Below are 15,219 nucleotides of genomic sequence, written 5' to 3' on the forward strand. Positions count from 1 at the left end.
TCCTATATATATGGGGCTTTTAGGGCAGATTTGAGACGACTTTCTCACGGCTGCCCGACCACATACCTCCATAGTTTTTCCTCTAGATCGCGTTTCTGCGGAGCTCGGGCGGAGCCCTGCTGAGACAAGATCATCACCAACCTCCGGAGCGCTGTCACGCTGCCGGAGAACTCTTCTACCTCTCCGTCTCTCTTGCTGGATCAAGAAGGCCGAGATCATCGTCGAGCTGTACGTGTGCTGAACGCGGAGGTGCCGTCCGTTCGGTACTAGATCGTGGGACTGATCGCGGGATTGTTCGCGGGGCGGATCGAGGGACATGAGGACGTTCCACTACATCAACCGCGTTCTCTAACGCTTCTGCTGTACAATCTACAAGGGTACGTAGATCACTCATCCCTTCTCGTAGATGGACATCACCATGATAGGTCTTCGTGCGCGTAGGAAATTTTTTGTTTCCCATGCGACGTTCCCCAACACCCCCCTCTCCGCCCCTCCCCGCTTCGCCGCTGCCGGAGGGGACGCCGGCGAAGCAGCGCGCGCCCCGAGGATGGCGGCGGCGGGGCCCCTCGCGTCGGCCCTCGGGCTCTGGCGGCGGCGCCCCGCGTCGGCGGCTGCGGGATCCGGCGAGATCTCGCCCACCGGCGGCGCCTTAGGGCGGATCCGGGGCTGCCATGGCCGGATCTTGTGCGGGGCGCGCGACCATGGTGGTAGGGAGCGGCGGCCGGGCGCGGCTGCGGTGGCATGGAGCGTCGGCTAGGTGCGACTGCGGTGGCATGGAGCGTCGGCTAGGCGCGACTGCGGTGGCCAGGGCGTGCGGTGCGGTGACCCGTGACCCTGCCTGGGGGTCGTGGTGGTGCGCGGCGGCCATGCTCAGCGGTCGGTGGCGGTGGATGTTCAGCGCAGCTCCGGGAGAAATCCTTGCTCTGGTCCTTATCGGAGCCGCGACGGCGACGCCCGCGGGTGCCGCTATCTTTTTTGGAAGCGTCGTTGTGGAGGTGTGCTGCTCCCTTTCGTCGGCCGCTGCCTGGTCAGCCGTCACGTGGCTGCTATGGCGGCCGGCGGCGCCAGATCTGGCCGCTGTCCTCTGGCCTTGATGTGGGCCTCTCTCCTGCGGATTCTTGGCGGTGTCGGCGTGGTTGCCGGGGCCCTACCTGCGGGTGAAGCCGGGGGAGGAGATTCGGGTTGGGGGAAACCCCTTGGTTGGCCCAGGCCGGCCGCGCCGACGGCGACGCTTAAGGGCGCCGTTATTCTTTTTGGAGACGTCAGTATACATCTGCTCCTCTGCTCCCTTTCCTTGCCTTTAGGGTGAAAACCCTAACTCCGATGGGCGGCGGCGGCGTCCTTGACGTCGTGACCTTCCTGAAGGCGTCGCCTAGAGGGCTGAGTGGTGGTGGGCACTGTGTGGGTCCTGAACAGTTGCTGGTGGTGGGCACTGTGTGGGTCCTGAACAGTTGCTGGTGGTGGGCACTGCTTTGGGGGAAACCCTAGGATCTGGTCTTCCAGATCGGACGATGGCGGGACTGCGGTGCCGTTTCTCTCTTGGGAGCATCGTTTGTGGAGCAGTGCTGGCAGACTGAGGCAGGAGGTGGAGCGGCTTCGTCTTGCACGGAATTTCGATGGAGCTGTTAAGTCATGCCTGGCCGACAGGTGCTACGCTGAGTCATGCCTGGTTGGCAGGTGCTACGCACGACAGATCTCCCGGAGTCTTCGCATCTGGACGGATGAGCGCAGGGCGGTGGCGCCGTTGGGCGCCATGGTGGCGTCGACGGATGTTTGGACTGGCATGGATGATGCGGATCTCTTTCCTGAAGATGGGTCAGTGGTTCGATGATGATGGCGGCTTGTAAAACATGTGCGTGAGGTGTGCGTTTTAGGTGTGCTGCACTGGCTGTTGCTCTTGATACGTTATGTGGATGGATTGGCGACAACACCGGTCTTAGATATGTGGAGTGAGAGCAGTCCACATTATCGAGTTGGTAGGTGTGAGTGATGGCTTTGGGTGGATTGATGTATACTCTTGTTAGACCTTTGTGGAATAATTAATAAAGATGGCTGCATGGATCGATTGATGTAGAGGCCGAAGGTTTAACCTCATTCTCCAAAAAAAAAAACATTTGTGGTGCGTACATAATAACTGTCGGGGGGTTTGAAAAGCCTCGCTATAGGCTTTTCAACAGGGTGCCGCTAAATGGTCTAATGTACAAATAGCCAGATATAACTGATATGGAGGTCCGCTGGTATTTGGCATAGCCCGCTATTTAAAACATGTACATGTCACAAGCAGCATTATCAATCAAGTGTACCAAATAGAATAACATGAAGAGTTCATGGTACGAACCACAGCATGGCGTTAAAAAAACAACACGACAGATAAGTCCATAAACATAGGCAATACAAGCATTATAAGAAGGGTTGCCGGTAATAAGGATAGATACAAGCTCAACTACAATAGCATTATTCATGATAAGCATGTCTTGTCCTTTCCACCTCAGCAAGCAGGCATCTTGCAAGCAACCGGATTTGCTTGTTTTTTGAAATAAGAAAGAGAGGAAGACAGAGTATTTGTTGACACACAACTGTAAACAACGATGCGGCTTCCATTATCTAACAAGAGGAAGAAATGGAGGGAAAGGTACATCATTATATGCGTGAGGAAGCTTGTAATGTGGCTGAAACGTACTCTTAGTGGCGACGGAGGAAGAAGGATTCTTTGGCTTCAGGACAAGCTATCGTTCCGTTCCGTCCAAACCTTGCCATTTCTTCCTTAGTAGGCCAAAAGTAGTTCCACAGGAACTTGAATCCAAATGGTGTGCGTTCACCCTCCTGACCACTTCTCACAATCTCAGAGTCACCATTGTCAGAAAGCTTTATCAGATTACCATGGTTGGCAGCCTGTTCTCTCATCTTAGCAACTGCCTTCCTGATACCGCCACTGCTAGCATGCTGTGAAGAGTACCGGATGGTAATCTTCTCAAGCCTGCGGAGGTTGATGATACCCGAAGGAAATTTATCAGTTGGGCCGGCATAGAGCTTCAGGTGGAGGTGTTTCAGTTTCGGCATAGCTCCCTTCTCAAAGGTGATCCATGTCACATAACCGTCGAAACTGAAAACCTCGTCGCTCGGGAAACCTGCAGGAATTTTTTGTTCCTCTTTCTTCCTAGAAATGCAAATCAGTGCAAGAGTACTCGGGGCCGGCAGACGTCCAAGTATCTTAAGATCATCTTGGTCTAGCTTGCAGATTCTGATATCTAGCTTCCTCAGAGTGGTAAGCTTTGCTAGCCACCGTGGAACTTTCTCAAACCTTCCTGCCACTTTCAATCTCTTAAGTGAAGAAAAATTCGTGGATACAGGAAGTTCGTCGCTCGGCATGTAGTCACCATAAATAATCAGATATTCAAGATTTGTGCACTTGCCAACACTACTTCAAGCTCCCTTACTCCTGTCAGTCCACTTTCCGACCATTCTCTTGAATCAACGATGCCAAGGACCTTCACTGAGTTGAACTGGTCACTTCCCACAGGCAACTTTACTCCTCGACCGGAACTAGAATGACCAAAATAAAGATGCGCAAGTTTGGGAAGATGAACAAGTTCCTTTGGTAGCTCTTTCACTTGTGTCTGTCTTACATCCAAGGTCTCCAGATTTTGCAATTTCCCGATTTCTGGAGGGAGACAACTGAGTTTAGCCTGCCTTGCATCTAAAGTCTTGAGCTGTTGCAGTTTCCCGATTTCTGCAGGGAGATTACTGATTTCAGTCTGCCTTAAATCCAGAGTCTCCAGATAGCGCAATCCCCTGATTTCTGGAGGGATCTTCTTGACCGGGGTCAAGTACTTCAACAGGGCCATTCGGCATATATGGTCCATAGCCGTTTTTTCCAAATCATTGCAGCCATCTAGATCTAACACCCGTAGACACACCAAATCATTGTTTAAACAAAACTTTGCAGGACCAGCAATAGTCATGGAACGAATATTGCTATCCGGATCCATCGCTGCTGTGTCAATTGAAAGTTCTGAACCAGAAGAACATTGCACTGACAAACGGAAATAGTGAGCATATTCCCTTGAAAAAAATACCAACGTCAGACAAGACAGCAGCAATTTTTTCCTCGTTTGATATCTGCCTAAGAACATAAAGCACCATTTGGTTAACTTCATACTTCTCTTCCCTTGAATAGTTGTCATATTCTGACAGCCGGATGAAGTTTCTGTTGATGAGCTCATCAAAGTACCTGCTTGCTACTTCCTCTCGACCATGCCTCACATTTTCAGAGATAAATCCTTCAGCGATCCATTTCCTACCCATACTAGTCTTATGAATTATTTGGTTCTTAGCATGTACAGCCAAGTACAGCAAACAGTCCTTGAGAGCTCCGGGAAGGTCGTCGTAGATAATTGATATAATTTCTCTGAAGAGTTTGAAACCAGCAATGTTCTCGGCTTCAGAACCTAAAGAACGCGGCGTCTGCTTCCAAGAAAAATATACAGAATACATCATCTCTTGCCATTGCTTTTTTGGGGTTACCTTGGTTATGAGTAACGAAGCAATACGTTTTATTGCTGAAGGCGTACCACTGCACATCTTCAAGATCGCAAACAAAAATATGTCTCCAGGTGCTTCGGGCCAACTGTCCGCATGGTGAAAATAGTGCTTGTAGAACAACTCTCTGGAATTTTGGTATCCAAGATAATGAACTTCATATATCGACTCGTCACAGCCTGAGCAACATAACATAGCTATGTCATTAACACGGGTAGTAGTAATTACTCTGCTAGCACAGTCATTATTTGGCAAGCTAGATGAGATGCTATGCCAATCATCTTCGTTCCATAAATCATCAATCACGACCAGGTACCTATCGAAGGTTGACAATGAACAGTCAAACTTGAGTAAGGCTAAATAATAGTATTTGCTATTATGACTTATGAGCAAAGGTATAACCAAATCGGGCAGTGATATAACATGCATGAGACAGTAATCATGACGGGATAAGTGCGGCTGCAATCACTCGGCAACCAAGTCAAAGGTTGCTAGAGTATGGGTACCTATGGAGCCTTCCCTGTTTGTAAAATTGCTAGCTAGCAATGACAAAAACAAAACCAGATGAGTACAATTTGCATTTCCACAACGTAACTTCATGCGTTTGATCACAAACTATGACTAGGCACCAACGTGCATCTGCAAAGCCCTATACAGAAGTAAGCCGCAGGCGCTTTTGCTGTTGTGCAACATACTTGAGGACTTCCTTGGCTCGGTGCGGCAGGTCATGCTCCTCCTTGAGGAGCTCGCTCATCTTGGAGAGGACGGAACCCATTACCCCCTCCTTGAGATCCATGCCGGCCCCTCCCCTCTCACTTTGGATCTCTATTCTCTGGTGGTGTGGTGCTAGGTGGGTGATCTAGCTAGCTAGCTATAAGCCGTTGACTTGCGTAGCAGCAGCGCGTCTGGATCGGCCATGTGGTGAAGAAGAAATACAGTAGGTGGTGTGGATTGGAAAGAGCCTATGAAAATTCCTCACAAGTCCCAAGGAGAGACTAATGGAGATGGAGTGATGCCTATTTTCGCTTCCATTCCCAATGGAAGCGGAGAAGGGGGCAGCTGCATCCAAGTTAAAATCAAGGGAGATGATGAGCGTTATGATTCAGCACCAGCATATCATGAAGATGAGTAGATATCAGCTTGCAGCTTGCAGCTTGCAGGTAGTGAATAGGATGGAAAGGAAAGGAAGGGAAAAACCAAAGCAAAGCTTCATATTTCATATGGTGGTCCGACTTACAGCGTGGTCGACCCTGGGCCGGTCCGAGGGGACGCCGGCTGTCAGAGGCGTGGCAAGCTCGGAGGCGCGTGGTGCTACCGGACGAGGGCAGGCTCAACGGCGTGCTGGCCGGGGAAGGCAGGCTCGACGGCGTCGTCGGCGTGGTTGGGTGAGTTGGTTTGTGAGGGCCATGGCTGGGGCGAGACCAGAGGGAGGGAGCTGTGAGGTGTCATGGAGAGTGGGTGACCCCTGTTGCCTAGTGGGCTGTGTGGGCCTTCTCTGGTGATCATCGTTCGTCCTCAAGTTTTCTTTTGGTCGAGAACAAATCTTCAAAAAGTTTCGTGTCATTTGGATTCATCTGATATTAATTTTCGGGAAAGAAAAAATAACAAAAAATAACAACTGACACTGGGCACTATATTAATAGTGTAAGAGCATAATCTTCTTTAAATAGTTTTTGCTGGTTGATGACAACACTTTTGTGGACTAGTCGTGTGCTTTGAGTTTTGAGAGGCTATCAGGTAGCACGAGACGGTTATTCTTCCCCTCAGATGTTAAACGAGAAGACGGAGTACTTCGTATGATTTAGAGTTGGTGGACTTGGGTCATAGGATAATCCGTACTATCAAGAGGGGGTCCGCAGTTGGAAAGCTTGGGAGAATCTCTCACGTACACATTCGCTGCCTCCTTTCCTCCTCGGCACTTCGGAGTTGTCCTCTTGATCTTTGGTAAGCGGAAGTACTGCTGGGAGTTGAGCGGTACTACCGCTTGGGCGGAAGTACCGCTGGAGTTGAGCGGTACTGCCTCTTCCTACTTCCAGCCTCATTTTTGCTTATGTTTTCAGTTTTTCGATTCTGCTTAGCAATTATTTTGAAGTGGAAGTTCCGCCTTTAGTGGTACTTCTACTCTGTTTCTTCCTTGTCACTGTGTAGCGGTAGTACGGTTGCTTGGAGCGGTAGTACTGCTCCACGGAACTACCGCTCACCCTGTCGCATGTCTGTTGGCTGCCCGGCCTTTACTTCCGTGCAAGCGGAAGTACCGCTCCCCCGAGCGGTACTACGGCTCCTGCACAACTTTTGGGCAAAAAACGGCCAGATTGTTCCTCCACTATATAAGTGGGTCTTCTTCCCCGTGGAGACTCACCTTTTTCCACCAAAATCTCCATTGTTGCCCCCAAGATCACTCTTGCCCGATCTCCTTCCCTAGACAACGATTCTTGTTGATTTTCTAGGGTTTGGAGGAGAAGGCCACAATCCACACTTCCACCAAAAGATATTTGATTTCCCCCACTAATCCCTTGCGGATCTTGTTACTCTTGGGTGTTTGAGCACCCTAGACAGAATAGGCGGTCACCTCGAAGCCATAATCCATTATGGTGAAGCTTCATGGTTTCATTGGTAGCCTCCAATTCAGTTGTGGAGTTTGCCCCAACCTTCCTTGTAAAGGTTCGGTCGCCGCCTTCAAGGGCACAACTTAATGGAATCGCGACACCTCGCATCGTGTGAGGACGTGAGGATAATATGGTGGCCTCAGTGGCATCTTAATGAGCATTGTGCCTCCACACCGGTCGAGACGTACTTCCCCTTAAAGGGAAGGAACTTCGGAAACACATTCTCGTCTTCATCGGTTCCACTTGTGGTTATTTCTTACATTTACTTGTATTTGCTTTGTGCTTACTATCGTTGTTGTTAGCATCATATAGGTTGCTCACTTAGTTGCATATCTAGACAATCTATTTGTTGCTAAACTTAATTTGTTAAAAGAAAAGCTTAAAATTTGTTAGTTGCCTATTCACCCCCCTCTAGGCAACCATATTGATCCTTTCAATTGGTATCAGAGCCACGTCTCTTTATTAAGGGTTTTACCACCCAAAGAATATGGCTGGCGACGAGGTGGAGTTGCTCTAGGCAGCTGTTGCGAACTCGGTCTCCCGAGCGGACCTAAATGAGGCCATTCCACATTTAGATCCTCAGTGGCTATCAAGTCAAGAACATGCTTAAAGATTTCCTTGATAATTTCAAATTGCATACCAACCCATTGCATGTGGTTAATCCCACAACTTCGGATACGGGGACCAATTCCGAAAAGGAAAATGCTAGTAGTGATAGAGATAAATTTCCTCAAGGAATGAGTGGGGCAAATACCTTTGCCTCAGTTCCTCCTCCCGTGGTCTTTGGAGGACCGGTTCACCCACCGCATATTATTAACCTCGATCCTCCAACTAAGCTTGTTAAGAATGATTTTGGTGACTGGGTTTTTCGTATAAAGGCTCATTTGAATCACAACTCAACACAATTTTGGAGAATCATCGAGCAAGGCTACTACCCACATGATCCAGGAAACCTCACTCCAAGAGAAGAGGTTGACAATAAGCTCAACCATTCCGCCTTGTTCATCCTTCAAGCGGCTGTTCCTATTGAAGATCTTGCTCATTTGCATCCCTTCACTCGTGCCAAAGATTGTTGGGAGCACATCATTTCCATGTACAAGGGATGCTCTAGTATTCAACGGTCAAACTATGAAGTGATACTGGATGAGGCCAATGAATTTGTTATGATTTAGGATGAAGATCCTCATGAGCTCTATCGAAGGGTGACAACTCTTGCAGTTGCTCTTCAAGACCATGGAAGCAAGGATGTGGATGCCAATTGGATCAAGCGTAAGTTTCTCAAGGCTATTATGGCCTTTAACAAATCCATGTCCTCTGTCATCCGTCAGAGGCCAGACTTTCATTCCATGTCCTCAAGTGATGTGTTGGATGAGTTCATTTCCATGAACATATTGTACAAGACCGCTAACAATGCTCTAGCTTATGTTCAACGGTGAAGAAAAGACTCTCCTAACCTTGCTTTGAAGGCCAAGGTTGTATTGGAGGAAGATGAAGATGAAGAAGAGGAATTGTGCCCCAAATACACCAAGTATGCTTATCACGAGCATATGGCTCTTGCGTCAAGACAGTTTTGGGGGCAACAAGAGAAACTCAAAGCCCAATTTATCTCAAATGGGCCCAAAGGCAAGCAACGTGTGAGGACTTGCTACAACTGTGGCAATGTGAGTCACTTTGTGGCTGATTGTCCTGATGAGAAGAGGTAAGACAATGGTGGCAAACTTATTCGCAAAGACAAGCCCAAGCCCTTACCCAACAAGAACAACTTCGTCAAGAACAAGCCCAAAAGGTGTTGGTGGCTCAAGAAGGGTATCTCTCCGATGAGGATGAGGACGATGATGCAAGTGGTGAACGGGGATGGCCACCGTGGCCATTGCATCATCTTCTCCAAGAAAGGTGTCCCTCTTCAACGCCCCCAACGATAACCGCATTGCCAAGTACCTTATGACCAAGGCACCCAACAAGGTAATAGACAACATTAAAAGTTCCAACCTCAATGCTAGCATTTCCAGTACCCCCATTAGTGGTGATGAAAAGGAAGAGGTAGATGATGAGGAAAACTCCTTTGAGAAATTCAGGAGAAAGATGAAGGGTAAATCCAAGAAGCATTTTGTTGCTCTCTTGAAACAACTAGGAGAGGCTAATGACCTCATTGAATCTCACGAAGAAACTATCTCTACGTTACAAGGACATAGCCATGACTATGCCGATGAGATAGCAGATCATTCCATCGCTCTTGAAGAAGAGCAAGGACTTCGTTTGGCTCTTAAGGAGTCACACAACTATGACCTTGCCAAATTAAAGAAAGATCTTGATCATGCTCTTGTTCTTACTCGTGTGCTCCAATCAGAAAAGGTTACACTTGGGGTTGACCATGTTAGACTCAAGGAAGAGCTTTCCACACTTGACAAGGCTCAGAGGTCCTTGAAGAGTGTTCATGCCTCTTTGAAAGAGTCTCATGCTCAAGTCCAAGTAAAACTCATTAAGTAAATAGCCACTTGCTCTCCTTTTGTTTTAATTGATAATGTCCATGCTACTAACCATTGTTGTGAGCATGCACATCTTGTGGAAGAGAATGCCAAATTAAAAGAGCAGCTTGAGAAAGGCCTTGTGACATGCATCCAAGGTGAAAAGAATCTTAATGACCTTTTGAGCAATCAAAAGGAAGTGGTTGCAAACAAAGGATTTGGGTTTGCACCCAAGTCCAAAAAGAACAAGAAGAGGAAGATCAAGCAACCTCCCCAGCTTATGGAAACCTTTGTTAAAGTCAGTGAGAGTAATCATGTGAAGAAGAAGGACCAAGATAAGGGTGGTAATGCCAAGAAGGGAAAACCCCTACTTCCCAACACAACCGACGACTTTAACCCCTCTTATGTTTTATGTCGTGCCAGTGATGGGAATGTTTTTGCTAAGTTTATTGGTTATCCTAATGAGTACATTGAATGGTCTATTTGGGTTCCTAAGACCCTTGTTACTAACCTAAAAGGACCCATTAAAGAATGGGCACCTAAATCCAAGCATTGATCTTATGTAGGAGTTTGCTTCCGATGGGGTGTCATGGTTGCTTGATAGCGGAGCAACAAATCATATGACCGGAAGCAAGGACTTGGTGGTGGACGTTCATCCCGACCCATCCATTGCCACCCAAGTCTCCTTTGGTGATGATGCGATTTCCAAGGTATTGGGTCTCGACAAGGTGGTAATTTCTCTGAAACTTACCATTGAAAAGGTCATGCTTGTTCAGACCCTCGCATACAATTTACTTTCTATTCATCAACTTGCACTTATGGGTTTTAGTACTTTCTTTGGCGTTGACTGTGTGGCCCTTTTGTGGAGCAAGACTCTTAAAGTAGCTTTTGTTGGGCATGTCGAGAATGGTCTCTATGTGGTTAACTTTTTGGAGCGACCCACTAAGACCGCGACTTGCCTAATGGATAAAGTTGATGTGGGATGGCTTTGGCATCGCCGGATAGCCCATGTCAATATGAGATATTTGGAAAGTCTCCTCAAAGGGGATCACGTTCTTGGACTAATAAATTGAGTTTCACCAGAGATCGTGCTTGCAGTGCATGTATTGAAGGAAAGATACATGAGACGGCTCACCGCCCCACAACTATCATCTACTCAAAGAGGACCTTGGAGCTCCTCCATTTGGATATCTTTGGCCCTCCTTCTTATGATAGCCTTGGGGAAGAAAGTATTGCTTGGTGACAGTGGATGATTACTCAAGATATACTTGGGTTTATTTCTTCAAGAGGAAGAGTGAGACTCAACAAACCGTCACCGACTTTATCAATGAAGCTCAATGACAACATGATGCAAAGATATTGATGATTAGAAGTGATAATGTCACCAAGTTCAAGATTACACCCTAAATGAATTTCTGAGTGATGAAGGAATCAAGCACGAGTATTCTGCACCATATACTCCTCAACAAAATGGTGTAGCAGAAAGGAAGAACCGGGCGTTGATGGACGCGACAAGAACCATGATGGCGGAGTTTAAATCTCCATATAACTTTTGGGCCGAAGCCATCAACATCGCATGTCATGCATCTAATCGGCTCTACCTCCGCAAAGGGCTGAACAAGACTCCTTACAAAATTCCTACCGGTAACAAGCCCAACCTCAAGTACTTCCGGGTGTTTGGCTGTAAGTGTTTCATTCTTAAGAAAGGTGCTCGCTTGTATAAATTTGAACCTAGAGCTCAAGAGGGCATATTTGTTGGTTATGCTACAAACTCTCGCGCTTACCGTGTCCCCAACAAGTCCTAAGGACTCATTGAGGAGACGTGTAACGTTGAGTTTGATGAAAATAATGGCTCCCAAGCGGAGCAAAGTGGTATTTGTGATGTAGGTGATGAAATTCCTCCCCAAGTCATAATAAGAATGGGTGTGGGACACTTCCTACCAGTTGAGGAACCCCTTGTGGCCGAAGGAGAAGGACAATATTCCACTCAAGTGGAACCATCACCAACGCAAAACCCACACGCTTCCGAAGAACCAATCGAAGGCCCTCAGCCTTGTGTTCAAGATCAAGGAGAAGATCAATTACAAGATGGTGGTTCACCAACTGATATCCTTGATCAAGCTCACACCTCAGAGCAAGCTCAAGATCAATACCAAGCTCAAGATCAAGAGCCATCTCCCAAAGGCGGTAAAGGTCGCAAAAAGGATCCTCCTCAACTCACCCCTGAGGAGATTCGAGAAAAACGTATCGCCAACAATGCTGCAAAGCTCATCAATATTCACATATTTTAGAAAATGTCTACGGTAGCGTGACAAAAGGGGTAACCACTCACAGATAATTGTCAAACTTTTGTGCACATCATGCGTTTGTTTCTTGCATTGAACCCCTTCAGGTACAAAAAGCGCTCGAAGATATGGACTAGGTTGAAGCCATGCATGACGAACTCAATAACTTCGAGAGCAACAAAGTGTGGTGATTGGTGCCAAGACCGAAGGAGAACCACAATGTCATTGGAACCAAGTGGATCTTTAAGAACAAGAAATATGAAAACGGCGTCGTCATTTGTAACAAGGCAAGATTGGTAGCACAAGGCTACTCTCAAGTCGAGGGCATCGACTACGGTGAAACCTTTGCTCCTGTTGCTCGCCTTGAATCTATTCACATGTTGCTTGCATTTGCTTCTCATCATAACTTCAAATTATACCAAATGGATGTGAAGTGTGCATTTATGAATGGTCCCCTGAAGGAGTTGGTATATCTTAAGCAACCACCGGGGTTAGAGGATCCCAAGTTCCCCAATCATGTTTATGTTCTCGATAAGGCACTCTATAGCCTTAAACAAGCCCCACGTGCGTGGTATGAGCACCTTACCGAGATGTTACATGATCGTGGGTTTGAAGTTGGGAAAATTGACCCCACTCTTTTTACTAAGAAGGTCAAGGGGAGTTTGTTCATATGCCAACTATATGTTGATGATATTATCTTTGGTTCTCCTAACAAAGCTTTTAATGAAGAATATGTCGCAATAATGACTAAAGAGTTTGAGATGCCTATGATGGGAGAGTTGAATTATTTCCTTGGACGGATTCGAAGTCAAGCAACAAAGTCTAAGAACCTTCATCAATCAAGCAAACTATACACAAGACACGCTCAAAAGGTTCAAGATGGATGATCTCAAACCAGCCAAGGCAAACACACCCATGCCTCTAAACTACCATCTTGACCTCGATCCTAATGGTAAAGCTGTGGATCAAAAGGTATATCGCTCTATGATCGGCTCTCTGCTTTACCTTTGTGCATCTAGACTGGATCTTATGTTGAGTGTGGGCATTTGTGCATGATTTCAATCCGCACCTAAGGAAAGCCACTATGTGGCGTTCAAGCGAATCTTTCGGTATTTGGCTCATACTCCAAACTTTGGCTTATGGTATCCCAAATGTGCTTCATTTGATCTCATAGGATATTCGGACTCGGATTGGGCAGGAGACCGTGTGGAGAGGAAGTCAACTTTCGGAGGTTTCCAATTCCTTGGTCGCTCTCTGGTAAGTCGGTCTTCAAAGAAACAAAATTGTGTTTCTCTCTCGTCCACCGAGGCTGAATATGTAATTGCTGCTAGTTGTTGTGCTCAGTTGCTTTGGATGAGGCAAACTTTAAAGGATTATGGTGTCACTTGTGACAAAGTGCCTCTTTGTTATGATAATATTAGTGCTATCTCGATCTCCAACAACCCAGTTCAGCATTGCATGATGAAGCATATCAGTATTTGTCACCATTTCATCCGGGATCATATCAAGCGTGGGGAAATTGATCTCATTTACCTTAACACTAATCAACTCGTTGATATATTCACGAAGCCTTTGAATGAAGCAAGATTTCATGAGTTAAGGCACGAGCTAAATATCATTGATTTGAGCAATGTGAATTAAAATTAGGCACATCCCACCACTCTCATCATTTTGTTTAGGTGTAGGCATGGATTTAGGGGGAGTGTTATTCTCTCAATGAACTCTCCCTCTCCCTATTATGCATAAATCGATCAAGTCTTTCACATTAGTCATTGTTGATGACACTTGTGCTTCAAAGACGAGTTTTGGTCATGGGCTCAAGGTTAAAATCTTTGCGGTGCCATACCATCCAACTAAAACATAGGTGGATTCGGCCATCGCCCCCAGATTGTTGTTGTTTATTTGCAAGGTCACTCCACAAATCATTTTACTTCTCGATTTGCACTCTTCTATGTTGGAGTACCTTCTTGTTCGTGTCTGGTTTTCTTCTCTTCTCTTAACAGTCAAATGTGTCATGTTTTGCTGTTTCTGGGGCTGTTCCTCGGGTTGTAGGCGGTACTACTGCCCTCATACTATTACTACCGCTTCGGCGGTAATACTGTGCTGGTTGGTAGTACTACCGCCCTGAGGGGTCGGTGGGTGGTTCAAGTAATGGACAGGGGGAATTCTAGCTCCCCCATACCCATTCACTTCCCCTTCACAACAACTCTCTCTCTCTCTCTCTCCCTCCCTCCCTCTCCCCCTCCCTCCCTCTCTCTCTCTCGGAGGCGACCATGAGCATCACCGGCGGCCGGCTCTGATCCTCCGTGTTTTCATCCGGGGGGATTTCTCCCCCATCTTCTGTGTGCCATGGCCTCCAGTACTGCCCACGATCCTCTTCTTTTGTGATGGTCTTTTGTTGAAATCGTGATCTAGGACAATTCTTTAGAATTTCTTGCCTAGTTTGTTTTTCCATGGCATGCGTAGGATGTGTGATGGATTTTAGTTGCATTAGTTTTGATGGATGCATCGGATAATTGGGAGATAGGGCTCTGGTACTGCCGTCCCCATGGCCGCAACCGTTATCTGTTCTCAGGACGGTACTACCGCCCGTGCATGACTGGTATTACCGTTGGGGCAGAAGTACTGCTCCTGCACATCGGTACTACCGCCCTGGCACCTGCACTCAGTACCTTCTCTGCATCTGCCTATCTTTATTTTGGTTTCCTATTTGACCAGTGCAGTCTTTTTACACATGTATTTCTTGCCATTCTTCTTCTGCGTTGTAGGTGGTGATGGCTCTAGTACTATGACTCGTCGCATGAACCCTCTGCATGGGTCCAAGCGGCCACACACATTTGAGTTGGCAGCAACTAGTTACAGTGCTCAACTACAGAAGCAGCCCGTGAGGAGGACATGCAACAAGAAGAAGGGCCCCAAAGAGCCCCAAGATTTATCCCAAGATGAGTTTGTTGTGCTTCGCAAGTAGGATCCCTATTGTATGCCTCAGGATGAAGCTCTTGCGGAATGTCCGTTCTGGAACAAGACTCAATCTCTCATTTACTCCAGGATTATCAAGACAAGGACCAATCTCTTTGTGGACGATAAGAGCATTGACATGGGGCACATGACCTCCAATCCCCATATTGCTTATTTTGCTGAAGCTCATGCTCTCTTCGAGAAGTGGGGTCTTGGTCCTATCATCAGCTTCAATAAGGACTTTGACAGCGAGATCGTGGCTCAATTCTATGCCACTGTACACTTCCATCAAAATGATGAAGAAAGGTGCATGACCTGGATGACTGGTGCGCGTGTGCTACACTTTGATTGGAAGACTTTTATGAA

The 15,219-nt window shown here is 47.1% G+C and overlaps 1 protein-coding gene across 1 annotated transcript; it reads right to left on the minus strand.

Moving 5' to 3' along the window:
* Nucleotides 1-2,420: 2,420 nt before the first annotated feature.
* Nucleotides 2,421-5,407, minus strand: LOC123396039 (disease resistance protein PIK5-NP-like). The gene is given in 3 exon segments (XM_045091069.1): nucleotides 2,421-3,413; nucleotides 3,416-4,067; nucleotides 4,069-5,407. Coding segments are annotated over 3 exon segments (2,283 nt in total). The 5' UTR covers nucleotides 4,969-5,407; the 3' UTR covers nucleotides 2,421-2,682.
* Nucleotides 5,408-15,219: the final 9,812 nt, after the last annotated feature.

The sequence above is a fragment of the Hordeum vulgare genome, chromosome 5H (assembly GCF_904849725.1).
Source record: "Hordeum vulgare subsp. vulgare chromosome 5H, MorexV3_pseudomolecules_assembly, whole genome shotgun sequence".
In the NCBI taxonomy this organism is placed as follows: Eukaryota; Viridiplantae; Streptophyta; class Magnoliopsida; order Poales; family Poaceae; genus Hordeum; species Hordeum vulgare.